The sequence below is a fragment of the Tinamus guttatus genome, unplaced genomic scaffold (genome assembly GCF_059628265.1).
Source record: "Tinamus guttatus ecotype Peru unplaced genomic scaffold, ASM5962826v1 Tinamus_guttatus_pri_ptg000104l, whole genome shotgun sequence".
NCBI classification, from domain to species: domain Eukaryota; kingdom Metazoa; phylum Chordata; class Aves; order Tinamiformes; family Tinamidae; genus Tinamus; species Tinamus guttatus.
This window is the reverse complement of record NW_028288638.1, coordinates 3,638,669-3,664,511: the sequence shown is the minus strand read 5'-3', so window position 1 is coordinate 3,664,511 and position 25,843 is coordinate 3,638,669. Positions and strand designations below refer to the sequence as shown.

The window sequence follows — 25,843 nt, the reverse complement described above, 5'->3', positions numbered from 1 at the left end:
TATATATGTTTATATATACGCACGCACGCACGCACACACACACACACACACATACCTATAGCGTGTGTAATTTGAGATACATCTGTGCAGAAGTTGATATAATGCCAGTTACAGGAGAAGCTGTTCTGGGGAAGGGAGCTGAATCTGTTGACCTCCGTCTTCAAATTATTCCTGAATGTGAACATTAATCCCACCTTGCACTTCAGTAACACAGACACGTTTTAAGACAGTCCAGGTAAATGTATACTCCAAAGTACTTAGGGAAATGAACCTTTAAGTGGAACAGAGTGTGTGAGGTTGTACATGTGCATGGGGGAAGGGGAATGGGGGACATCCCCCTAGCCTTTCAAGTGAAGCAGCTAGTATAAAGAAAAACACATAAATATATCATGATCAGAGCTCCTGCAGCTACAGCTAAATGAATCCACATCATCTAGAGAGCTAAATGACTGTAGACCTAAGATCAGAAGTGTTAGGACTGGAAATGATTCAGGGTGGAGCTTCTATTCCTAGCACTTACATCTTAAAGCCCTTAGTCTTGACTGCACCACAGCTGCATGCTGCATATGTAAGTGTGAAGGGAAAAGAAATGAGCAGGAAGGAAACACAGAGGAACCTGATCCTCAGTTAATGAGATCTCTGCTAAATTATTTCCACCAAATAACAGAAGAGGAGAGCACCTAAGAAGAAAGAGTATTGTAAAATATTTAATTGCCTGTTGAGAAGCACTGTTAAATTCACATTTGGTGAGGCACTCCCACTCCTTGTAAATACCCTTGTCCCTCACTACCCCTTTTTTCCCCCAAGCTAGGGCCCTTAAGATTGAAGTCACTGCTGCTAACTTCACAGAAATGGACATCTGCTTGCCTGCCCCTACAACAGGACAAGTATGGGAGATATGAAAGCTGCTCGAGATCAGCGTGGTGGAGCTGAGAATGTTTACTCTCCTCAGTCCTCCACCCTGCCGTCAGTGCAGAGCTAGTTGAGCTGTTTGGGCCTCAGCTACTGAACTGCTAGAGCTTGTTTTAAAATGCTTAAACTGAGCGTGCTCACTGCTGCATGTGCAACTGAGGGAGACCAAGGCTCTCCCAAGTATCTGATTTTTGGCTTTGGTAAGGTAATGTTTATTTTCTGTGATTTCATTTTCTCCTTGGTTAGGAAACTTCTAACCATTTTCAGATGCAAGTGTGATCTTCAGAATGCTGTCTTCCCCCCCACAGATAACATGTATTGCTAATTACAAGGCTTTTGAAATCAAGGCATATTTTTCCCCCTTTTCTTTTTTTTTGAAGGCCCTTTGTCAGACCTTACTGTACTGAGTAGTTAAAAGGAAGAGCAACGAAATCAATATAGCTTTCCGTTATTCAGAATCTGCTATTACACATATTCATGCAGCTGGTTTTCACTTAATTTTGGCTCCCTCTGTCCTAACTAAAAAAAGTTGCAGCCCATTTGCTTACCTGAGAGAGGAACAGGAGGGTTTGGGAAAAGGACTGCCTTTCAGAAATGTACATGGCCTAACATCTTCTGTATAGCACAAATCCTGCCCATAAAGGGGAGAATTTTTCAATATTTAAACTCACTATGTTCATATTTAAGGCATTTAAAACAAGTTTCAGGATGGATTTGTGGTACCTACGTGTATCTGGGCTGAACTTTATGTAGCTATCACTTACAATCTGCAGTCTGTGACATCTTTTATAGGAGCCTACATATTCATCAGTAAAGCATTTCAGTACAATGAAGTTGACCCCAGAGATTTCCAAGGTCTATTGTGGCATGTTGAGTGATTAATCAGTAAACAAGAAGAGACTAATTTGACACTAACATGAAGATACTTGAAGACTATTGAGTAAATAGTAGAGCAAACACTTTGAAAACTCTAATTGTATATTTATGGTACACTAAGGGATAGCGATGCATTATTTGAGTTTTAAAAACTTTTTTTTTCTACAATTTTATTTTGTATAGTGTCTTCCATAGTGTAAGACAGTGTGCAAAGTTTTTTATATATTAAAAAGTTTTTAGTTAATAGTGAAGGGAAAGTGAAAATATTAAAGAAATTTGAAAGTAAATATACCGCTGGCAAAACAAAAAGATGCAGAGTGCCACATACTTGGATCATACTAGAAAACACAGGAATGCTCCTGTGGATTTCAGCAAGTACATAGGAGGTTTTCTTGTTTGACCATATGTAAAAAAACACCACAGAATTGTAGATGTAATTCTTCCCTCTCCACATGGTATGTGTCCAGATTACTTCTTTAAATTGATTGACATAAGCTTAATCTGTAGTGGACAGAAAAGAGCAATATTTTGGTCCAGTAATTTTTCCAAGCATATTTTGCATGTAATTGGGTGTCTTTATCCTTTGGAGCGATAGGAGGGCATGCGCTTCCTTGTATGATGTAGCAATGATGGCATCTTTCCTGGGAGACATGGAAAATAGAATATTTACAAAGAATATACGCAAGTGGATTCATTCACATTTTAGAAATCTTTGTTTTGTTGAAAGATGAAATACAAAGCTAATCCCAAACAAACAAAATGCTTTCTTGATACCGTGTTTCAGGCCTGTTATGAAAACTCCTTTGTGAATGCTGGTATGTGGCTGATGAAGGTGATTTCTTGGTAGCAGGTATGTCTTACCACCTCTGTGACATATCACATGGGAAGATGATCACTGGGCACTTGAACTAAGTGGGCTGTGAAGCGTAACTGTTGCGAGGTAGGATGCAGCAAGGACTAACCATATTGTTTCCTTAGTGTTCTCCATGACTTGGGTGTTCTGAACTCCAAGGGCTGCCGCTTCATTCTTAGCAATACCCAACTTCCCTGTATTTTATAGTGCAGCCCTCTGCTACTGTCTACCTTCTTTTCTGTTCTTGTAGTGAGAAATGTCAGATATTATGTGTATTTGTCTTGACTGGTCAGTTAAAAAGATTCCTCGATTATTAAAACAAAACAGGTTTACGCGGATAATTAGAAAGGTAAGATATTTATTACAACTTAATCATAGAATAGAATCATAGAATCATAGAATGCTTAGGGTTGGAAGGGACCTCTAGAGGTCATCTAGTCCAACCCCCCTGCACATGCAGGGTCACCTAGAGTACATGGCACAGGACTGCATCCAAGCGGGTTTGGAAGATCTCCAGAGAAGGAGACTCCACAACCTCTCTGGGCAGCCTGTTCCAGTGCTCTGTCACCCTCACTGTTAAGAAATTCTTCCTTAATTAAAAATCTTTAAAAAAAAGATTTAGTGGAAATCTCTGGTATGGTTCTTTAGTCCATTAGCACTATTTAATTCAAGAGAATTCAAGAGATGCGAGTTGGATACGCTCTTTCTTTAGGGCAATTAATGATCCACTCTTCCTTTAACTTCTAGACCCATCTAGCCCAATTATAGAAATGTAAGTTAAAATTAGAAAAGGTACTGTGCATAAATCTCGAAATGATTTCCACCTTATTACTTTGCATTTAAAGGGGTGTTACAATTTAGGTTAAAGTGGAAGCAATTTTGTTACTGGAGGCAAATGGAGGTGTTTTCCTGAGGAGATCTAGGATGATGTCACTTGCAGATGTACCAGGCGAAGCACTTGCGTTTCTACCTTCTTCTTTACCTGGGCATCCAGAAGTTCTTTGTTCTGCTTTGCACGGCAGCAACACATCTGCAGAGCTGGTTGTTTCAAATTTTTGAAATTTGCAGCAAAAATGGCCCCACGAATTTGACAGGTGAGTATTAGAAATGGTTAGGAAGTAGATTTAGGTCTTGGTATTTTAAGAAACAAAACTACACTTGTGGCTTGTATAAGAAAACAGTATTTTTGTTTGATGTTTGAATTTCAAACTTACACTAACAGCATTAGGCTGTTTCTTACACTGTTCTGTATTTATTTATCTATTTTGCATTAATCTACTGAGTGCATAGAGCTTTTTTCTTTTTTTTTTTTTTGTAATTGTACTTGCTAAATTTAAGAATTTGACAAGAAGTACTTAGTTTCATTCTTCCCATGAAAGAAGATTTCACAAATGTTCACCCCATTAGCCCATGCTAAACTTCCTGTTCTTGTAATATTTTTAAACATGACATACCTTTTATTTTTGATTTTTAATTTTAAAGGTCACAGAATGTGATGGATCAGTTTGATGTCACAGCTTTAGTATCCTTGTAAGTGCTGTGTCAGTCTCAGAAGAGACAGCTGAGAATTCTGCCTAAAACATGAAATAAGACATAAATACTACTAACTTACCTAGTTAAGTGAAGACCTATACGCTTTGCAATGAAGGGCCGAGCAATGAATTTGTTCTCTGTCTTAGTACATATCCTCCTTTTTTTTTCCCCAAGTAATTTTAGAAAGAGCCTTCAGTCAAGCTTCATATCCCAGACTAGTATGGTAAAAAGTAATTCTTTTGAAGTTTGAAAATAACTGGTAATAATTGAAGACAACCAAGTTACAGATTTGAACTGGTTCTGGAAATAAATCATAGATAATTTAAATGGCATTTATGTGATTATATCTGTAACAGATGGAATATTTTAGGGGAAAAAGGGATTCCTTTGGACATGTGTGATAAGCTGTAGTTCTACAGTGTGAATCATGGTTTGAGCCCTCCTGCAGTCACTCAGTATCAGGGGGCTCTGCAGCCAGATGAAGATTCGTTTGCAAGTATACTGCTTCAAAATTCAGATGCTGTGTATTCTGTCACTAGCTTTTTAAGTTAGGAAGATAGACCATGATTTAGGCTTTTTTGATAAAAATAATTAACTTCTTCCTACTTCTCTACTGAAGGAGAACAGATGGTATTGTATTTTTTTAATTAAGAGAAGGAAGAACTTACTTTCCAAGTAGGAAAATGTAAGAAGCAATACTAAAGCAGAGAAGAAAATATTAAAACAAATGGCAAGGGAAAAAAGAATGACAAGGCCTTTAAAATGCCACCGATAGAGCTTTCTTTTTTCTGGAGAGACTTCCAGTCTTTTTCTTCTTTTGAGAAGTCCTAATCTTCAGTTATCTTTAGGTAGTGTTTTGGAGTCCTGAGATCATATCGGTTGATTTAGCAACCTAAGCATCAGCCCTTTGGTAGGAGGAAAGCTTACGATATTTATTAGTGTAAATGCTATTTTAAATGTGTGTGTATATATATATATATATATATATATATATATATATATATAAAATCAGACAAAGGGAAGGACATAGGATAGGACAAAAAGTAAAAAGGAAAGTCAGTGTAGCTGACATCAGAGAGAGATAAATTGAGCATTTTAGAATTCCTGCTGTTATCTTTAATTAGTTTTCAAAGCACATTTCTCCATTCATGCTGTGCAATGAATATTTCAATATAGAAAACACAACTGAATGAACCAAATACTTCAATACTGCTGCTCTCTAAATCTACATAATAGACCTTTATTGGCAGTGGTGGTGTTCTGTTTTGTTTTTAAACAGTTTGCTTAACAATATGCTCTCAACAGCCTCTTTCACCACAAATAAAGGGAACTATTCTACATCAGATTTAGGTCAAGAGTTTCCATTTCAAGAGAAAAGGATGCATGTCTCCTTTGTGGGTGGTGGAATGTGGGATTTAAAATCTTTACTTGAGTTTAAAACTTTTAGGAATTCTCTTCAACCAGCATTAAATAAATTAATAAGATTAGGACAATCATTCAGGTTGAATCTTCCCTTCAAATTAAACATTATTTTAAGCAGAATATCACTTATTTTCCACAGGATTATGTAAGTTTTTGCCTATTTCATAGGAAGTAGAACAATAAGCAAAAGCTAAATTTTCAGAAGCTTCTACACCCCACATATGTTTTGCAAAACTTGCATTATCTCAGCTTACACTCAATCACTCTGAGTGTCCTTCAAATGCCAAACTTCCCTTTTAGTTATTTTATTTTAAATTGAGGTGAACATTTATATCTCTTTAATAAAGAGAACTGCTAGGAATATAACGTAGCAGGGCACAAACCTGACTTTATTCATTACTAATTGATCAGGGAAATGATTATGCATGACAGAGATATTATTGAGAATGAAAATCACTTCTTAGTTTTGGTCTTCTGCACAATTTTAAAGTACTCTTACAGATGTGTTTTCTTAATAAAAAGGAGATAATAGCAGAGGATGTCTGAAAAAAATAGTAGTGGAAAAAAAGAGTAATTCATAAAAAGGAGTTTTAGCAGACTATGAATTATGGAGCATCTCTCAAGAGGAAAGTGGTGCAGTTGCTAGTCCAAGTCAACACAGTCTCATATAGAGAGTTATGCTGGAGAATTGACGTAACAAATATTGTGTCTGTATTTAAAAGGCATACAGGGAACAACAGACCAGGAAACTTTACAGTTACACTCGCTAATTGGATGGATTAGCAAAAATGAATAGTAAAATATTAAATAATGCAATTTTCTAGACTCAAATGTGCACAATTTATGGAAAGCAACTTGTGTTTCACTGTTCTATTACATTTCTTTGACATTATCAGTAGAACGGTGGTTATTTCAGAATGGGTAAGACAAATGTAGACTTTGAGAAGACTTTTTTTTAGTGAGCTTGCCAGTCAAAAGCCACTAAAGATGCTTAGTATTGGCAAGGTGATGGGCAAATATGGTCAGATTTAAATTTAGATCTGATATGATTTAGATCAAATTTATGATCTAAATTTAGAAAACAGAAAATTAAATAAAAATTATGTTTTATTCTCACTTTTTGTTTGCTTGCTGGGAGCAAGAACTTTCTTGTAGGTTTTATGTTAATTGATAGTGGTCTGGAGAGGAGAAAGAGCAAAATTTGTAGGCAACATGCATTAATTAGGTAATTTAAGACCAGGAAGAGCTATAAAAAACTAATGTATATAGGTGTGGAATAGGATGGTAGTTGAAGGCAGTGTTGATAAATGTGCTGGGGGAAGGAAAATGAATTGCTCGTATGTTTTGCAAGGTTCTAAAGAAGCTTCAGGAAAGGGGTGTGGGCATTCCTCAGGAAGCTCACCAAAGAAGGGTGGAAACAGCAAGAAATGGAAATGACAGTAATATGGAAATAATACAATGCTGTTAAGTAATAAAATGGCAATTCCTCTTGATAGTTCCACTTATCTCGAGCAGAATTAATAAAGAACTTGGAAAAGGTCAGAAAAATATAAAGGATATTATGAATAGCATGGGAAACTCCTTTCTGGAAAAAGTATTTAGACCAGGCAGTAGGTTGAGTCCCAAATGATAGTAATAGAAGTTTATGAACAAAACGAATATGCGCATTTTAAGAATTGTTGCCAAATAATGAGCATTGAAGGAAAATAAAACTTACATTACAGACCGAAATCATGCCTTTCTGAGAGGTTAGTCTGTAATCCTTGAGGAGGAAAGAAGAAATATTTCTCTCTATGGCTAACTCTTTTTTCTCCTTTTCCTTTTTTAATGTGCCTGGTTATGAGTGTTGTGAAAATGGGATACTAAAGTAGGTGGACCATAGATGTGTCCAAGAGTGGCTTCATCTCTGTTGCTAACTACATCTTCACCAAGAAATATTGTTAATATTCAGTGATGTGTATAATGGCAAGCTGTGAGAATGTTTTCTTCAAAAGTAATGCTTTGCAGTGACACAGTTAATACATTTTTAGCCTTTTCCTCTGATTTTTTTTTATGATATTACTTCTTCTTCATATCTGTTAGTATTAGGTATCTTCACACCTTCATACCTTTTAGGTGGTAATTTTTACTCCTATTAGTAGAATCTATATTTCTGGGGAAGAGAAATGTGAAACTTGTGTATATTCCTATTTTTCCAGAGTCAAAAATATTTGGAGTGTCAGAATTAATTTAATGAAAGCTGGGGGAAAATTCCTCCTGCACAGGAAAGAATGCATTACTTCAAAGGCTTGGATCCAAACCTGTGCAGTATACTTAATATCATAGGAACTTATCACTATCACTGGTTTCTTTTCTTTTTTTTCTTTCTTTTTTTTTCTTTTCTTTTTTCAATCTCTAAATATAGTAAAATAATTTTCAGCCCATTGCCATTAGTAAAGACTTACAAAGCTGGCCTTTGTACTGATTGATAGTGATTGCCTCTGGTGTTTTGGGGCATGCTAGGCTGTCTATTAACTTTTCTTACTTCTTGGAAGGTTTTGGCATGTGGACATTTGCTGAAAGTAAAACTGAATGTCATTCATGATAACACTTAAGTAACTAGGAACGCTAGGAATTGGTGTGCCTTTTATGTGGGGGTCTTAGTTTCATTCCATTATTCTCACTTCATTTATTTTCAATATTATACATGTGATGGAATAGATCTTTCCTTTATAGTAGTGCAAAACCTCTGGGTTATTTATCTTCATGGAATTTTAAATAAGAATGCCAAAGGAGTGCACCTTTGCTTCAGAGTTTGAGGGCCACAGAAAATACAGTAGCTCAGAAGGCTTCAGGAGCATGTGTTTTTCAGGTATTTAGCACTGGAAAGCAGTCTTGGAGAAAAAAAGGGGAAAAAAAAAAAAAAAACAAACCTTCTCTCAAAAGAGGTGAAAGACAGGAGAACTGAACTATCAATCCTGGAATGGAATTACTACAGAGAAATAACCTAAGCTTTTTGAGGGCTGTAAAATGATGTGCCCCTTTGGTTTGAACAGCATAGGCACAATGTGTATGTACTCAACCGGATGTCCTTAGGCCAGATTATACAATCATACAACAAATAAGTAGGTAGTCGGTGTTGTTATCTGACCAAAAATGTTAATTCTGACATATGTTTTGGATGTAACAGAGGAAAAACACTGTGATGCTTTAAATCAGCCTTTAGTGAACAGTGTTGCATGATAGACTCGTACCCCTATTATATCTATCCTTTTGTTGTTAAATAAATACTTAAAAGAAAACAAATGTGGAGCATGTTAGTATAATTAAGGTCTGGAGGAAGCCCATTGATCCCTATTTGAAACTGCTGATAATTTAGCTTTACATCATTGCAGGATTGCTTCAGACAATCAGATGGAAATATAAGTCAACTCAGTTCTTTCCCCTATGGCTTTGGTTTTTGCATTTCCGGACAACACGTGTACTATATTTTTGTTATGTTACTGACTGCCGAGGATGAAATCAGTGGGGAGAGTATGAAAGCAGTGAGAGAGGGAGGAGACATGCTGTTCATTCCTCAGAATGTGAAGCACGGGGTTTAAACCACATGCTTTTTATTTGTTCTTAGGTTTTCTGAGAAAACAACGAACAAATGGCTGCAGCTCTTTGAAGGTAGTGGGGTTCCATATGGTCCAATCAACAGCATGCAGCAAGTATTCTCGGATCCTCAGGTTTGCTCTCACCAAGCCTTTTCTATATATTATTACAAGTGTTTTACAAATACTGAATAATGGTCACTTTTCCTCCCATAATATAGTATAATAATGACATTACACATCCTCAAATTACTTATATGTTTGGGAACACATGTGCCACAGTGTACTAAAGAATAGGTGTTCATGTCCTCTGTGGAATCTGTCCTTCAGCAGTGGCTAGGAAAACAAGGAAAGAAAATGACAAACTGTTAAGCAAATCTGTCAGATAAATGTTCAGAAAAGTAACCTTCTTATTCTTTCCGAGGAATCATTTTTCCTTTTATTTTTCTATAGAATATGGATAACCAGAATCTATGCTGCTCGGGGTGGGGGGGGGGCGCTAAATTTTGAATGGAAGCATGAAAATGAAACAAAAAATCTGATGAAGAAAGATTTTAGTCTTTTCTTGGACTAGTGGTTTCCTGCAGTGAGAGTAATTCAGCTTTTGTAAATATTTTACTGAATTCCATCTATACTTAAAGGAAATTCTTACTTTCTAGCATCTGTAGAGTTGTAACACCTGCATGTTTGGTGATCTTTCCCCTTTTCCCTACCCTCTGTCTTATGCTGTGTTGATGATTCTAACAGAAATTCAATGTAATAGTATTTTAGAGTTATTCTACTGTGCATTGAAGCTTCTTTAAAATAATTTCTAATAACACAAGTAGCCTTTTCAACAAGGACAGTGCATTTTTTTTAGTGCAAGCCTATATCTGAAGTTCTACTCATAAGTGGGTCTCATGAAGAAACAAAAGACCCAGGAAGGAAAAAAAATTCTGATTCATTTCAGTGACATCCCCTCTTCCCTGCCCTTGCCACCTGCTTTCCACCTCACCCGAAGAAGAAAAAAAAAAAAAAAAAAAAAAAAAAAAAAAGAGGAGAGCAAGAGATTGGCTATTAAAACAAATGCCAATTTTGTATGTGTCCATATATATTGTCTGGAAGCATCTGTCAGGAGTGTGAATATGCTTATAGCTTTTTGGAAAGAACAGCAAGCAAACATTCTTCTGTCATAGAGATTTATTATACTTTAAGGGATGTTTATGTGGCTACCACAGTGACAGACTGGAAGTTCCCTCTTCTCAGATTAATTCACTCTTTCTGCTTGAAATGAGATAGCACCATGCTATAGAGGGTGCTTGGGCCAACATTCTCACTTCATAATTTTACAGGGATTAAGTTTTGAGTTTTGAAGAACATACAGCAGGATTCTTGACTTTACCTAGTTGGCTTTACTTGGTTGTCTGATTATATTTGGAGCAACACTGAAAAAAACATCCTGTGTTTCTTTTGATGCTCCTTCATATTTAAAAAAAAAAAAAAAAGTGCGTATCATTTTTAAAGGGCCCTTTAAATCTCTGTTATGGATGGCAATTGCATCCTAAATTGAAAAAAGCATTAGCTTTGTGACCTTGTTCATCCTACATTTTAAGTAATATGGCAGAATTAGCCTATCCAATATTTTAAGATATTTTCTCAGAAAGGATAATACTGATCTTTAATTTTTCTGATGAAACTACTTGCATTTTTACACCCTGCTCTAAAATAAGTGGCACTCCGTCACATTCTTATTACTATTGGAAGCTAAAAGTCAGCATTTGTGGTGATGTTGAGTATTATGGATTTATTTCCTTTTTGGTGCTCTCTGCTTTGTTTAGCATTTTCTCACAGTTATCATCCTATTGAAAGAATTGTTTTTTCTCTTCAGTCTTGAAAAATGGGAAGGGGTTAACCTTGTGAGGGATAGCTGTGACGTCAAGCTATTTACAGCACCAATGTATGTTTAGGAGAAATGTCACTTAACTTGTGTTTAATAATCTTAGTTACTAATACTCTGTAACAATAAATGTTGAGAGTGTGATTTAAAATGAGTTTATTGTATCCAATAATCTGCTTTTAAGTACATTTGCTTTCAACTACTGCATAGGCTCCAGAAAAATACCAAACCTGCTGAACTTCAGTGTAGATAAACTAATCTACCTCTAATGCAGTAGGCTTAGATTTTGTAACCTAGTCGGATACTTCCCATTTTGTGTGTTATGAGCTTAGAAAATCCTCCAGAATACATAGCTAAGAGATTTGAATCTTAAGACAATTCCATTGACTTTCATGACCATCGTCTTCCTAATAATTTACAGATTTTGGCAGCTGTAAAGCAAGAATCATTCATTTTATATGCACAGGCATACATACATATTTATGCAGGCTCACATCACTGGTGACCAAGATACGCTGTGAATATGTCAACAATCATCAAAGTATATGCCAGTATTGCTGTCAGTAATGCTGCAATAAGCTTTCTGGTGCAGTGGGAAGTTACCGGCCAAAGATCAAAATATTGGGAAGGGTAGGGCAGGAAGGGAAGCAACTCTAAGGAGACAGGAAAGAGAAGCTGAAAGAGAGAACTGATGTGGTATAATGGAATTTAATCAGCTGAAGGTGGGTTGTTTTTTCTTCAAATGTTATTTTATTTTAACTAAATGAACGCTGGGACTCTGAAGGCCAAGCATGGTTTGTACAGCTTTTTTTAGACTGAGATAAAACAACACATTTTTTGATCCCAGGACATTTTGTTAATATCATTAACTGCTTCAGTTGTACTCCAACGGAGCTGCCAAAAAACATGAATTTTTTTTACTAAGTTAGAGTGCCAGGTGATACTGTTTTTTCCATGAATGGAGTGAAATATCCATTTTTCCCAACTGATTATAATCTTTTATTCATTTGTGAGGTTAAAATGAATACCAGTGCCACTTGTACTGCTAACTCAATCAGTCTGTGCATACAAATATATGCCTGTGTGCTTGAGCAGGTATGCTCAAAAGGGCTGAGAGAAACAGGGGCAGATACAGTAGCCAAGGGGGCAATTTTCTTAACATGAAGACAGAGGACAGAACGTTTGTGGAAGTTCTTATGAGCTCTTAGTAGTACAGTGTAGACTGTTTTCATGAAACTTTTTACAGTCAAACTTTTTCAAACTCTATTTTAGAAATCTGTTCTTTTAACTAGGCCAATATTGTACAAAACATTAAAGGAATTCTTAAAAAGTTTTAAAAACTTACTAGTGACCTCAGTATGGTCCTATTTAACATACTCTTGGGAACATGAGTATGAAATGCAATGTGGTTTGAGGTTTTCCAAACAAAACAAACTTAAAAGAGAATACCATTTTTAATAGAAACTATTCAAATTCTCCCAAAAGATAAGACAAAACAACAACAGGTACGTGCTGTACTGCAGCTAACTATGAAAGAACAAAGATCTTTGTTGGTTAAGCAAGAAGAATATTATTGTTGTTATTATTATTATTATTATTATTAATAATGTCCTTCCCTCTTTCCCAGTGTAACTTCTTTCATGGTCCTTTTACAGTATCACTAAGTCCATCAAATAGCTGGTACTAAAGAAACAACTAAATAACCAGACGTATTAATGGCAGTTTACTCAAATGTTAGTTTAATGTTTTGCCAAATTAAAGTCATACTCATTGATGAATTTTGCTATATGGATGCTGCCAGCTGAAAGTAAAAATGAAAGCCCTGACATGGTACCTTTTTTCTGTTTCCTTTTTTTTTTCTTTTTTTTTTTCTTTCTTTTTTCTTTTAACAGAGCAGTTACAGTCATACCACACAAGTTGAGTACATCAGGTGTAAGACATCACCCCGATGCATCACTTCTGAGAAATATGGGGAGGGAAATATCAGAGCTGAAATATCACAGCTGGCCCTGATTTCAGCTCCTGCCAAACACCTGCAGACTCTAAAAGGATACCAAAACAAAACTCCACCCTATGGCAAGAGGCCATCCCTTAACAACCCTTCCCTGACTTTGCATCACTATAAAAATTAATTTAACATTTTTTACAGAAACCTTAGTCTTCCTGTCCCAGAAGGACATTACAGTTCCTTTAGCTGTTGCTCTGAATATGCCTCAGAAAGAAACAGAAATTTGAAGTATTAAAATATCTGATAGCTGGAAATTATCTGATGTTTTCAGTTTATTATTTGTGGAAACTTATGAAGCTGGTAATTTTTTATTAACCTCCAGATCATCTGTTATTCTGTAAGTCATTTCATTTGAGCACAACCTGGCAAAAATTTTGTAGCATCTGGTAAAAGCTTCTGCAATGAGTGTTGTGAACATAGAAAACAGCAAAAGAAATAAAGTAATTTTTTATTTCTATTTTTTTAGACAGCCTCTGATGTTTTTGTTTTTTTTTTTTAATATGGTGATGCATTTTATGGGCAATGTCTTTAATTGCTTTAGCTATTCTTTGTTGAAATAGACTTTTGTGACCCACTGAGGGCAGTCCAAGTTGAGTAAGATTATATTCATGGCCATAATACTGTAGGGAGTGTTTTTTTACATACAGAGGTTTCAGCAACTGAAAAGCAGTTGATGAAGGCCTGAGGTAATACAATGTGTCTGGAAGCAATTCCTAGCAGACAAGAGAAAAAAAAGAATTAAATTTTGCATGTGTCTCTTAAGTCAGTATTAGAGCTGGTTGGAAATCTTCCGGTGGAATGTTTTTCCATTGAAAAATGCCAGTTCATTGAAAGTGAAACATTCACAGGAAGGTGTCTAAAATATTTTTTTATTTTGAAACAGAAATTGAGCTCCACTCCATGCTGTTTTGCTAAGCTGAAAATGTCCAATATGTACTTCTGACTTGATGTTTCTAGCCAATCTTTTACTTCAATTTATATATTTTATGTAATGGAAAAAACAAAACATCGCATACCCAGCCCTTTAATTTTGTCAAAAGTGGTTCTTTCATACTAAATTACAAATGCTTTCAAGCTTCTGGTTTGTGGGGAAATTAGAAGTAGATTCTGTCCTGAAGTGGAAAGCATTCAATGGTGGAACGCAGTTTGAAGAAGTAAAATGGAAAATCCAGTTCTAAGACTGTTTGTAGTATGATTCCCACATATACACAAATACGCAGACTTTTATTTGTTATGAGATAGTTCTGTGTCCAGATGGACTCAAAATGAGACATAAACTGGGCTTTGGTATGATGAATATGGCAATAGGAGGTGTTTAAATTTGTGTAGTGTTTTTATTATCTCGTGTTTTTTGTCTGGCCTGACTGATCTCACACAGACTAGCAGAGCTCTTACTGTGGAGAACTCTTAAAATATGTTGGTTTTCTATATGAATGTGTATGACTAGGCTTGTATTTATGATAAGCCTTTTTTATATGTGCTATACATCCATTGTATAGAAAAGAAAAATACTGGTAAAGGAAGTAGTTCAATACCTTTTATTATGAAATTTTATTTGCAATTGCTTGTATTTTTGCAGACCTTCATGGTTTGAGTGGAAATTTCCAGTGCTGGTCATGTGCCTAAGTCTGAACTTCACTTGGAAACAATTCAGCTAAATGATCGTGCTGTATTTGAGGACCAGTTTAGGGCAATCTATTGTCTAGCATATTAATGTATTCTCACAATTGGTCACATCTGGGAGCTCTGCTGCCTGTATTTGAGATACTCCCCCCCCCCCGCCCTTCTTCTCATAGAGACTTTAAATGGGGGCAGGATGGTATCTTTAAATGGATGAGCTTTTCATTGCCCCCCACTTCCACCCTACCTGTTTGTGAGTGAAGAGGGATGGGGCTTGTGGGTACTTAGGAAAGCGAAGAGGAAGAGGGAACAGACTTAGGAGCATTTTGGAGCTGCATGGTGGGATAACGTAGAGATTGGAGCCAGTCAGTAAAGGTTCTGAAGGGAAATGTGAAGGCTGAGAACAAAGAAGTTGGGTGGGCAGGGGGGGAATGAGTTAGAGGTATAGGAAAGATGAGCAGACACTAGAAGAAAATATGGCAGCAACTGATTCAAAGGTGTGATAAAGAATAAAAGTAGAGGCTGGTGGGCAGGAGCAGTAGTATGAAGACCTCGATTAAAATTGTATAACTACAGCGGACAAAATAGTCAGCTTTTTTTTCAAAATCAGAGTTTCCATTTCTAAAACTTAAAAAACTTAGCACTTAAAGCAATAACAAATAAGAACATAAATATGAGGAAATTAATTGACAACCTTATCGAACATAGAAGAACCTTTAATTCGTAAGCACTATGATATTTTTAAAGGTAGTGTCATTTCTTTCTGGTGTACCCTCATCTCCCAGTGTGTTGGATGGACGTTGTTGTTCAGTAGAGGTGCATCTAGTTTGCCTTGTGAACTCGGTTGTTGTCTTCTAGATTCCTAGTACATTTGATTCAGGATCTGATAAGTAGGGGAAAGAGATAAGGGGCCCCAGACACACTTCTTCATGTTTGTTGAAGTTGGACAGAGAAAGTCTTGTTTGACATTCATTTCTGACACAGTTCACGGGTGCTTTGGAGAAAGTCACTTAAATCAAAATGTTCAAAGGTGTTCGTTAAATGTGTGTTCCTAATTTTTAAAGTGCCTGCTTTCTGGTACCATATGCTAAATATTCAGGGGCATTTAGCTCTCAAAGGTTTAAATTAAACTGAAAGTGTGCTTTGGTCATTTAAAAATATCACATTGTAGAAAATGCTGAAAAACTCGAATGCAGTTCTTTTGGCCTTGGTTTTCTCTCTATTTGTCATTTTGGATGTCAGATGTGAAATTGGTACTTTTCGAGAGGCAGTATTGTAAAGATATAGTTGCCATGCTTCTGAAAAATTACTATTTCTAATGAAGGGGCATCAAAGAAATCTCCTCAGTAAAGAAGATTTGTATTATGTGATTTGATTGATCCATAACTAAGGAAGGCCTGGAACTCTACAACGTATATCTTTAAAAATGTGAAATAGATGCAGTCTTGCATGCCTTTTACTTCATTGAGTAAGGAGAAATGGTTTGAGTATGTGTCTGAAGACTGTACTGTATTTTGTTAGGGCATTCAAATAAATTATGCTTAATAGAGGTATTTTTAATTTTCTTCTCTAATTTCTTTTGAAATGGGCATGTGTGTATTGTATGTATTTGGCTAGTGCTATTTGTTCATTCTATGATGAAAAGCTTAAAATAAGTAACAGATTAGTACTTGCTGAAAAGCATTTCATTCAAGGTCTGCTCTCATAAGACAGTCAACCGTGTTTAAAAATAACGTTATCAGTCATAGTTATTCAAAGCTACGAAAAGTCAGTCAGCGTCTTTTAGCAGACCCTTTTAGAAGGAGACTTGTCAAAAACCATTTAGATGTTTGCAGCAAGGAACATAGCAAAAAAAAAACTTTTGAAATCTTCCGGGTCTTTGTTAGGTTTAGGGGTCTGTCGTACAGACAGTTCTGTCCCCCGAATTCCCTTGCTAGTTTCTGTCCTTGTAGCATTTATACATTCCTGAATCTTGCATCTCATCAAAGTGATTACAAAGAATCTATATTTGGGGTCTTGTATTACTGGAATATGCTCAGGATGTTATCCAACTTTAATATGTACTAAGCTAGATGATATATAGCTTAGAAATCCCTCACAGGGCACAAGCCCAGCCCTCACATCTGCTCAGATAAATGTTACACCTCAGAAGAGAATTTTTCATGAACCCAGCTGCATTTATACGTAGCTGGGTTGTATTTATACCAAGTTAGGTGAGTGTAAATTCTGTTATGTTTAGAGGGGAAATATATGTCCATTCTCTGTAGTCTCGCAAGCTAAGTAGAGTGTGTAAACACTGAAGCGATAGATTCAATTGATTCTCCAGAAGTTTGTCCATCTGAGCATTTTCTGAGCAGCCATTACAAAGTGATGGTCAGTTAAACGTAGATACTCTTTGCTTTTCTGCAGCATTTACACTGTGAGAATATCTATATTGCCTGTTGATTGACTGACTCGCAAGACCACAGATGGTCAAATAAGAAAGTGCTATTTTTTGTTTTAAGATTTTTTCCTAATTTGATATTTATCCGCTAACTAAGCAAAATTTACAGTAATATCAGTAACAAACACTTAGGCATTTCAAAGTAGAATTTAACGTGCTTCAGTATATAGCTTCCTCTTGCAAAGCATTTATTTAAAGATTTATTGCTGCATTTTATATTCACCACATTAATTTCTACCCAGTCTTCTTGGTGCTCATATGCAGATAGTCTGGGTTTTTCTTTCTTTCTCAGAGAGAAAAAGGGCTAGATTTTGTCATAGGTCTTGGTCACTCTTAGATAGTTTTGTTTGTAATGAGTATGACTAGTGTGATGCAGCTCTGTAGCATGAGTAGCATTTTGTAGGCATCGAGATAATATATTTTGGAGAATAAGTATTTGCCACCTTACACTTGTGTAGCTACTTCTGTCTGAGAGATTTTGATGATAATGTATGTATTCTGGTAAGGACGAAAATAAAGTGGTAAATCAAACTTAAGAAAACACAAAACAAAAAAATTCCCACAACACTGTGTATAATAAAGCTTTAGTTAGTGTTTGATCTACAGCTGCATTTCTTGAGTGTTCCACTTAATTTAAAACTCTTAGCTCCAAGCATAACTTTTCTCCATCATCCTGAAATTGAGTTTTCCCTCCTGTCTTCAGCCTAAGTTCATCTCAGAGTCTCACTCAACTGCAGAAAAAGAAGTGATATTTTGAGATGAGATGCTGACTTGCTCACTTTGCATTATACTTATGCAACAACGTTTTTAAAAATATACTGCTTTCACTGTACGGCCCTTACTGACAGGGAAGAATACTTGAGCAGTGAGAATGCAAGTATGTAGGCTGAGTAGGAGTGGATATTGGAAGATTTAGATTTTCAACCACTACAAAAAGGCATTAATTAGTCAGGCAAGCTTTCACTGTCAGTTCCATTTTCCTTCTCATCCCTGACTGGTTTCATGTAACTTTGCACTATGATTCAAGTAGACAGTTTGTAAAGAAGCAGGAAGTATTTCCTCTCTGGGTATGGCCACTGAGGCAGGAGTGTTATTACCCTTGTTTTAAAGAACTCATCCTAAGCTTAAAACTGGCCACATCATTCAGATGTCAACACTCGGTATAGCCAGCCACATGTTGAAATTTTCTCCACACTGTTTCAATTGGCTCCTTAGCAGCTGTAGCATTTAATTATAGCAATTTAAATGGGAGGTTGTGTCATTTTGTAGATATGTTTTAGGGGTAATGTTTTTGTACTGCATAGAAATCTTGATTAATGTTGTTAGTTATCTCAGGTGTTCTTTGAAACATTGCTTTTTCCAGGCCTAGAAAAAGTATCCAGATGTATTTTTGAATTAAAAAAATAAACACTAATCTTGATCATGTGTAGAGGAAGGCCTTTGGGATGACACAGTTGTATAGAGTGACACCAGAAACACATCATGGCTCATATAAGAGCAAGAAAGTATTGCAGCCGCACACAAAAATATAAAGAGCCTATTAAAATAAATATTTATGTGATGAAAGAGTCATGGCAATGTGAAGGTGCTGCATTGAAGATTGTTAATGGTAATACTAAGTGGGGTGATCCAGAGTCACACATGAAACATGCAGAGAGTGGAACTTAAGGAATTTTCAGTCAGTTTTAGGAATGACATAAGAAAGACACAAAGATAAATTGAAGATATCTAGCAGAAAGTATTATCATGTGAATCCCAGTCTGATTACTGTGAAGGGGGCAGAGCAGGGGAGGAGAAACCCACCCAAAAAATAAGAGGTAAAAATATGAGAAGAGAACCTCTTAAATTTCTTCCCAGCAGTTCCTCCCTAGTTTCTTGGTATCTACTGTATCTCTTCATGGTCACAAGAAAACAGAAAAAAAACAGCATTTCTGTAGTCCTTCCTGTGGTGCTCAAGGCTATCCTTTCCTTTGTGTAAAACAGCCAAAGTTTCTGCTCCAGTCATCAAGATATTTAGAGCAACTTTAATGTTTAAATTGGGTGTGTAATAACAAATTTCTGCTTTCCACTTCTCTCTCCTCTATCTTATTCCCTGAGAAATAATGAAGTCAAATGGCAGGAAAAGTACTGACAACCGGAGCATGAAAACTAACAAAAAGGCTAGTGCATGATGGTCCCTTCAATTTAGGTGCTTTTTTTGTGCAGGACTGTAGGAAGAAGTAGACTAGCTTCATAATTGGAAGATGGAAACGCTGGAGAGAACATATTTCAGGTTATTAAATAATATGTTACTGTCCTGATTCTAGCCATCTTTTCATGATACTCTGAAGAGATTATAAACCAAGTTTATTCAAGGCCATAGCCTCAGTACAGATGTATCACCATTGCATTCTCTAGTTCTGCAGGTAGGCTGACTTTTAACACGTGAAGAATCAACTGTCTTTCAGTGACTTGCTTGGTCTATTTTTGAGTATTGTTCATGTTGACACCTAAGCTACTGAATTAATTATTTATTCTTATAAGATATTGATATCGAAAAAGATAGAAGAAAGAGAGGCCAAAAGTGTGCAGCATATGAATATTGTTAGCATCTGATTTCATGGCATTGCTTTTTTTATCTTTATCCTGTTGATTCTTTACTGATAAAATTTCTCTTGAATTTAACTTTAAAACTGGAATCTATGTGCCAGCCTCTATACAGTGTTTATTTTTGGGATGTAATATATACACAGCTGATCCTAGTGTATCTTCTGTATCAGTGGAAATTAGTTATATTAATAGAGTGTTCTTGTATAGCTTATTCTCCATCCTGAAATGATATATTTAAAAAGGAATATACTGAATTTTGTGCGTATTAAATAGTTAAATGAAAAGAAATAAATGATACGCCAAAGTATAAAATCTATACGTAATAATTACATACGGATTTTAAATTTATACTTAATTAGGAACAATCTCACCAGTTTCAGAATTCCAGAACGTAGGATTGTTGCAGAGGAGTCTTAGCTACTGGTCCATTGGATTACTTAGTAAAGCATCAGACCTGCCTTAAATTCTGAAAGAGTCTAAAATTACAAATAAAATAGATTGTAACTTGATTTAAAGTGGTGATTGAGGGTGAAAGACAACATGAAATTTGCTCTTGAGCAGAAAACTTCTGTCTTTATATGCTTATGTGTGCTAAACAAAGTACGTTATAAATTTCCCATATCTTGTTTTGTCTCTAATTGCTATCATTTGCTCAAAATCTCTGAGGAGGTTACAGGGAGTGATAAAAATATGCACAGGGAGATTGCTATCATTGATAACATCTATCATGTTTTCTTTGTTGAGTGGCTGCATGTTTTAGTTGGTCCAGTTATATGATAAAATTTCCCCTCTCCCCTTTTTTTCCTCCTGTACTGGAGTCATTGCAGCTGTTCTCAGGAAAGTTAAAATACTGAGTATATTTGCTGACCTAACAATGTATTCTGTTACCAAACAAAACAATCTTTTCCTAATGCATGTAGCCTAGCATTGACCTGTATTCTTCAAAAAGAAATATTCAGCAGATAAGTACTTCTTTGCTGCTTCCTTGAACAAACTGAAGTATAATTCTGACTTACTGCTCTGATTTGAAAACAGAGCTTAAAAGCAATTTTTATTTTGTATTCTGTTTTTTACACTTTTGGTTATTTTAAAAGACAGTTACATTTAGTAGAATTGGGTGAATACTTTTCATGGTGAATCTTTCACTGAAAGTGCAGTTCTGTTACAGGTAAAGTTGTTTGTAATTTATATTAAATTCACTTTTTACTTTTCACATTTAAATGCTTGCGATTAGGCACAAATATTAAGGACGAATTGAAGCATTTTCTTTAAATATGCCCAAATGAAAAGATCTGAAGAAACATTAGAAATGTTTCTCTTCTCTCAGAAGGATGGTAACTGGCCTAATTATTTTTTAGGATGCTCTTCTTTTTTAATAACTTAAAAAGAATGGCCCATGCAAAGGGCAACGTGGTTAGTGCATAGGTTAAATAGCTGAAGCTATTCCACTAGGTCGTAAGTCATTGTGGAAGTGTGGAACAGGCAGAGGATCTAGGGATATAGAAGTCTGGGGGTGGTTGTCAGCCAAGGGGTAGGAATGGTCGTCTTCGCTTTCATTAGAAATTCTCAGCAAGCAAAATAAGATATAGAATAGAAAGTTCTCCCTCTTTATATCAGTCATTTTCTTTCTCCTTCTTTCCTCTCCTGCCCTCTAATTGTAGTGAGTGTAGTGTCCTCTGATTTAATTTTAAGGCAGAAGATTCTTCATAGATTGGGCCAAGTATGTTTTCTTTCAGCAAGCTCATGATATAAAGATTCAGACGTATGTCAGTCTTCAAGGTTTTTTGTACAAAAGCAAAGAGCATGTGTTCTTTTTTTTTTTTTGTTATAATCAGGTTGATTTTTTTTTTAATTCAGATGATTGAAGAATCAAGTTCATTTTTTGGTGACCAAGTGGAATTAAAAGGGGTGAAATGCGTGAGGAATTTCTGTGCAGAGTGTTTTATGAGCCGTTGCTTTGGAATATGTTTTCTTGCTTATAAGTAGCTAAATGCGAGGTCAGAGATAGCTACAAATACAAGCCCTGTGTATGGTCGTCGTCTTTTTTTTTTTTTTTTTTTCCCCAGAGAAAGAGAGGATCTCCACCAACTTGCAGTTACTTTGAGGTTTTCCTGGACTAGAATAAATCCAGCAACTTGAACGTGAAAGGTGCTGCGCATTTTGACCCCAGTCCACCAATGCATGTGCTTATCATGCAGGGCTGCATTTGCAGTTGTGTAAATATTCATATTTTATTTATTTTGTAGTAACGCAGACTTTAAAATATTTTAAAATTTTCAAGTTCATTATTGAATTTCATCTATTTTTTTCTCCAGTGAAGTATTTTCTTAATTTCTTCCATCTTAATTTCTGTTGCAGCTTCTTGCCTCGCATTGTCTGTTCTGTGTGGACAAAAAGCTGTGTAGTGTTGCTGTTTTGTGTTCTTTCAGGATTAATTACTATGTTTTTATTTGTCCATATAGGCCTATTTTTTTTTCCTCTGCTGCAAGAGTGGTTTTTTACCCTTATTCTTCCTTTTTGTTATCTGAATTCTGTGAGTCTTTTTTGATAGCAACTGTGTCTTTAATGTATTTATGCATTCACTCGGGTTTCTGGTTTGATAGCTGAAATATTGCCTTTTTATATAATGTATTTTATTGAGATATGTTTTAAACCCTTGGTATCAGGAAATGTTTTTCTTCCATTCTTTTACAGGCCACATTTTTTTTTCAGTAGCACCGAGTATCTAGGAATAATACTAGCAATGCCAATTAAAAGCTATACATCAAGGCAAATAAATGCCATTATGATATAGTGCAAGTTCTAGCTATTGTACTATGCTGGCTACTGTAAAATTGTTTGCCCAGTTTAGTGAATTTACATATTTTTATTAATTTGACACTTCATTTATTTCATGCAGTGTTGCATGGGATATACAATGCAGTCTGTGTATGCAGTGTTTGTAGTCTGGAATATACAATACAGTCTGTTTATTTGGACTTCGTACTGGGGCCGATACTGTTCAACGTCTTCATTAATGACCTGGATGATGGGACAGAGTGCATCCTCAGCAAGTTTACAGATGACACCAAACTAGGAGGGGGGTGATGGCTGATATGCTGGGGAGTAGGACTGCCATCCAGAGGGACCTTCAGCAGCTGGAGAAATGGGCTAGCAGGAGTCTCATGAAGAAAAGCAGGTGCTAAGTGCTGCCCCTGAGACAGAGTAGCCCCACATACCAGTCCAAGTTGTGGGCTGGCCAAATAGGAAGCTGCTTTTTCTGCTGCTGTGCTTGGAGACCTGAAGGCCCTCCTGGATGAAAAGATGAACATGAGCCTACAGTGTCAGAGATACTAAGTGAAAGCCATGGTGAATGAGTAAGATCGTAGCATTTGAAGTGCAAAATAAAAGCTGAGACACTGGATGCAGCTGCAGCAAGGGAAATTCTGATTAGTTACCAAGAAAAAAAATCAGGTGATCAGAGAGGCTGTGAAATCTGCACCCTTGAAATTATGCAAAATGGGACTGAACAAGGCTCCCAAGAGCCTGATCTGACTTTAAATTTGGCATTACTTTGAGCACGGTGTCTAATTATGATGATCTAAATGATTCTGTGCTTCTAGCCATATGCTTATAGAATGATTGCCTATATTCTGTCAAATGACACAAGTGGTGGCCTCTGACTAGGCATGCAAGCTGTGTTTTGTGACTGTGCAAACATTCCTAAATAGAGATTTGTCAGAGTGCAAGCAGCAGGTGAAATTGAAAAGGGAAGGAATTATCAATATTTCAGTAGTTTAGATGCATGCTCAAGCCAAAATTTCAGCTGCTCTGCTTTATTATTAATATTAATTTATGTTTCAGATATCATCCTGCCTATTTCTACAATAGGTGACTTTTTTTTTTTTTTAACATTAAGGTATTGGATCAGGTTGTCAGCACCTGCAAAATAAGGAGAAAAGGAGATTGCCATGTCTGAAAGGCTTGTTTTAAATGATCCTTTTTAGTGTGAAAAAGAAAAGAAAGCAGGGGGGAAAATGTGATCTTAAGATATGTTATATTAAAAAAGTGCATAAAACAGTTTTACTTAAAGCATCCAAACCTGATAAGGGAAAAAATGGGGATACAGCATGCAGGCAGCAAATGCAGTTCTCATGATTTAAATCTGGAAGGCTGTGCAGTCCATCTGTTTAACATCTTGGAGTTTCAAGAACTATGCCTTGAAAACCTTCTGTCACAGTGACACATGAAATAAAAGGTTATGTTATGACTTTCAGATGCAAACCTGTAAAAAGTTTATCTAATAGCATACCATTTTTATTAACCCATTGCTGCTGCTCACCTATAATTGTCTTTTGCCAGCAGTTTTTAGAGAGAGTGTATTAAGTAAGAAAAGAAATGTCAGCTGATATTGCAAAAATAATTCTGCAATGGGATTGAAGCTACTTATTTGCCATAGGTAAATAGACGCTTTCATGTATCTATATATCTCCCCATCTCTCACCTCCATTGCTCTTGATACTTTTCAGATAGAGTAGTTTCTTATTTGATTGAGGAAGAGAGCAGGTTATTTGATTCCTGAAATAGACTTTGAAAACAATTTGAATGGTACAGAATGCTTTGAACAATTTCAAGGTTTATGGTACTGAGGCGAAATACTAGTATGTTTTTAAAAAGTATGCTTGCTTTAGGTGAGAGTTTAAGGCTATGAACTTAGAAGAAATAAGGGTGTACTGGTTGTCTTCTAGTTCATATTTGCTACTTCTGTATCTCAGAATTTGTAACATTTCTCAGCACTTACTCATAAAGAGCCATGACAAAGCCATTGTGTAAAAGGTGTATTAGTAACATACAAACCTTGCTGACAGAGCTGTGCTAGTAAATCTTACCGGGCTGGGCAGAATTTTGCACACTTCTAGAAGATGAGGTTTGTGCAAGGGTAGTTCTTCAGGCACCTGCACAGGACTTATCTTGGCCCAGCACCAAGTATGGAGATTTTATGAACTATTTGCTCAGAGGTTTTTTCTAATCCCTTAAATTAGAATTTGGGCAAATTGTCATACTTGCTAACATACGAGTACCAATATCTTTTACTGAGCCAAAAAGAAATGAGAATCTTATGTATTGTCAGGAGGTGCTTTACTCTTTGCAAGACCAGGCCGTGCAAGTGTTCACCCTAACTCAACGTAGGAAGGCTGGTGGATCTGGAGTTAGAGAGCCTGGAGCTTGCTTACAATGCTTGCCAGTTCCACACGTTTCCGAGCAACTTCAGTTAGGTTGTTCATCCAGGTTGTGCTGCGTTGCCGTATTTCCAAACCAAAGACAGTAATACTTACCTCGCTGAAGCCTGCTTTCCTCATTGTCTGCAAAGGACTTCTGAGCTCCTTGATTGGAACTGCAATGAGCGCCGCTCCTGAAAATGTGGCAGCGCCATTCGCTGGTTTCCTTTACAAGATGCAGATGCTCCCCAGGAAGCAGCAGTGATTCCCTTGCCTCGAGGAGCTGGTGTCACGCACACGGCAGAGGCTTCCCCAGCACAACTGCGCTGCCTGACCTGCAGCGAGTGGGTGTGCGAGAGGCAGGGAGATGGCGTTTCCTCCACAGACACACACACCCTCTGACCCAGACTGCAGAGGAGTCTGCTTTGCAGAAGGTTTGCTTCAAGGGATTTTCCACATGTATTTTATTATGTTGGAGCTGATAGTGGTGACAAGTTGCACATTAAGTAACTGTTTCTTCAAAAATGTGCTGTTTATATTCTCTTTAGGAAAAGTGATGTAATACTGGGTTTCTCAGATAAACAAAGTCATTTGATTAGAGAATGTGTTACTTTCTCTCTTCTGCCCCATACCTACTCATTTTAGGCTTTTGACTTTAGATGAGCATTAGCTGCCTGTTTAGGGACAAATGCATTTGTATTCACTAAGTTAGTAGCCACCAGGGTTTCCACCAGGGAAATAAGTTTAGTGTGCTGTTAGTAATTTGTTTTTGAAAATATCGGCAAGCTCCTCAAACACAAGTCAGTGAAACATGTGGTCCTAATCATTCCCTTAAAAAGGAGACATGGTCTATTTTCCATTAGGAGTGGTGCTTACAGCACATGAGTAAATACGGAATGAGCTTTACACATGTATTTTAAGTGTAGCGTGTGTGTGCA

The 25,843-nt window shown here is 36.4% G+C and overlaps 1 protein-coding gene across 1 annotated transcript in view; it reads left to right on the top strand.

Moving 5' to 3' along the window:
• SUGCT (succinyl-CoA:glutarate-CoA transferase) overlaps positions 1-25,843 on the top strand; it is a 286,888-nt gene that overhangs the window by 106,141 nt on the left and 154,904 nt on the right. The window contains exon 14 of the mRNA XM_088520850.1: positions 9,204-9,306. Within this exon, the coding sequence (XP_088376976.1) occupies positions 9,204-9,306 (103 nt within the window). The remainder of the gene's footprint in view (positions 1-9,203; positions 9,307-25,843) is intronic.